Source organism: Pyxicephalus adspersus, chromosome 6, assembly GCF_032062135.1.
Source record: "Pyxicephalus adspersus chromosome 6, UCB_Pads_2.0, whole genome shotgun sequence".
Classification (NCBI taxonomy): Eukaryota; Metazoa; Chordata; class Amphibia; order Anura; family Pyxicephalidae; genus Pyxicephalus; species Pyxicephalus adspersus.
Window position 1 is genome coordinate 507,696 of NC_092863.1, and position 824 is coordinate 508,519.

Genomic DNA, 824 nt, shown 5'->3' on the forward strand with positions numbered 1-824 from the left:
GTGACAGTGAGGGGGGTGATAGAACTTTGGGGTGAGGTTAGGTGACAGGGTACCCCAAGGAATGGTCAGGATAAGGGTTAAACTTGTTTGGTGTTGGAAGTTTTGAGGGTATCAGTATAGAAATATAATAATATTATTTTAATACCTTTTTATAGCCAAACGTATGTACAATATAGAGGATTACAGCTTCTCCCAGTTCACCTTGGAGCAGGTAAGACCTTCCATCTATTCCAGACAGATCTTCTCCTTTGCTTTCAGACTGATTATCGCTTGTCTATTAAGTGAATGGATCTGAAAACCATATCAACCAATCAGATGTTTCCATTCTCTTCCCTGACTACTGTACAAGTTGTAATTGGCTTTTATTTCCTAGCACTTGTCTGTGACATACAGATATTTCCCCCAGGGGTTAAATTTCTTCACTGTATGAATATTTCTTGATTGCTTTCTATAAAATAATTATGGGTTCCTCATGTGGACATTGTAGTCTGGATGTCCAATACCCAGGGCAGGATTAAGCATCTCCGCGAATAAAGATTTTGGTTCTCCAGCTGCTTCCTTCCCTATTTATTAACCTTTTATGCCTTTTTCTTAATGACTGTTCATGATAGCTGTAATTCCCAGCATTCCTTTCTTGTCCTACAGGTGTTCCTGGATCTGGTAAAGGAACAAGAGAAAGATGACTTTGAAGTGGAGAAAGCTTTCAGCTGGAAAAGGCTGCAGTCTGAAAGTGTCTGACAGTAAATGAAACGGCACAGGAGGAGATCCGTCCTTCCGCTGTGCCACAGGAGGAGATCCGTCCTTCCGCTGTGCCACAGGAGGAG

General features: G+C 41.6%; 1 protein-coding gene across 5 annotated transcripts in view; it reads left to right on the top strand.

The window, feature by feature from the left end:
• The window catches only part of LOC140332848 (ABC-type organic anion transporter ABCA8-like), a 53,600-nt gene extending 52,782 nt beyond the window's left edge, over nt 1-818 (top strand). For all 5 annotated transcript variants that reach the window (XM_072414064.1, XM_072414065.1, XM_072414067.1 and 2 more), the window contains 2 exons: nt 156-211; nt 646-818. In XM_072414064.1, coding sequence (XP_072270165.1) covers nt 156-211; nt 646-738 — 149 coding nt within the window. In that variant the 3' untranslated portion in view covers nt 739-818. The remainder of the gene's footprint in view (nt 1-155; nt 212-645) is intronic.
• The last annotated feature ends 6 nt before the right edge of the window (nt 819-824 follow it).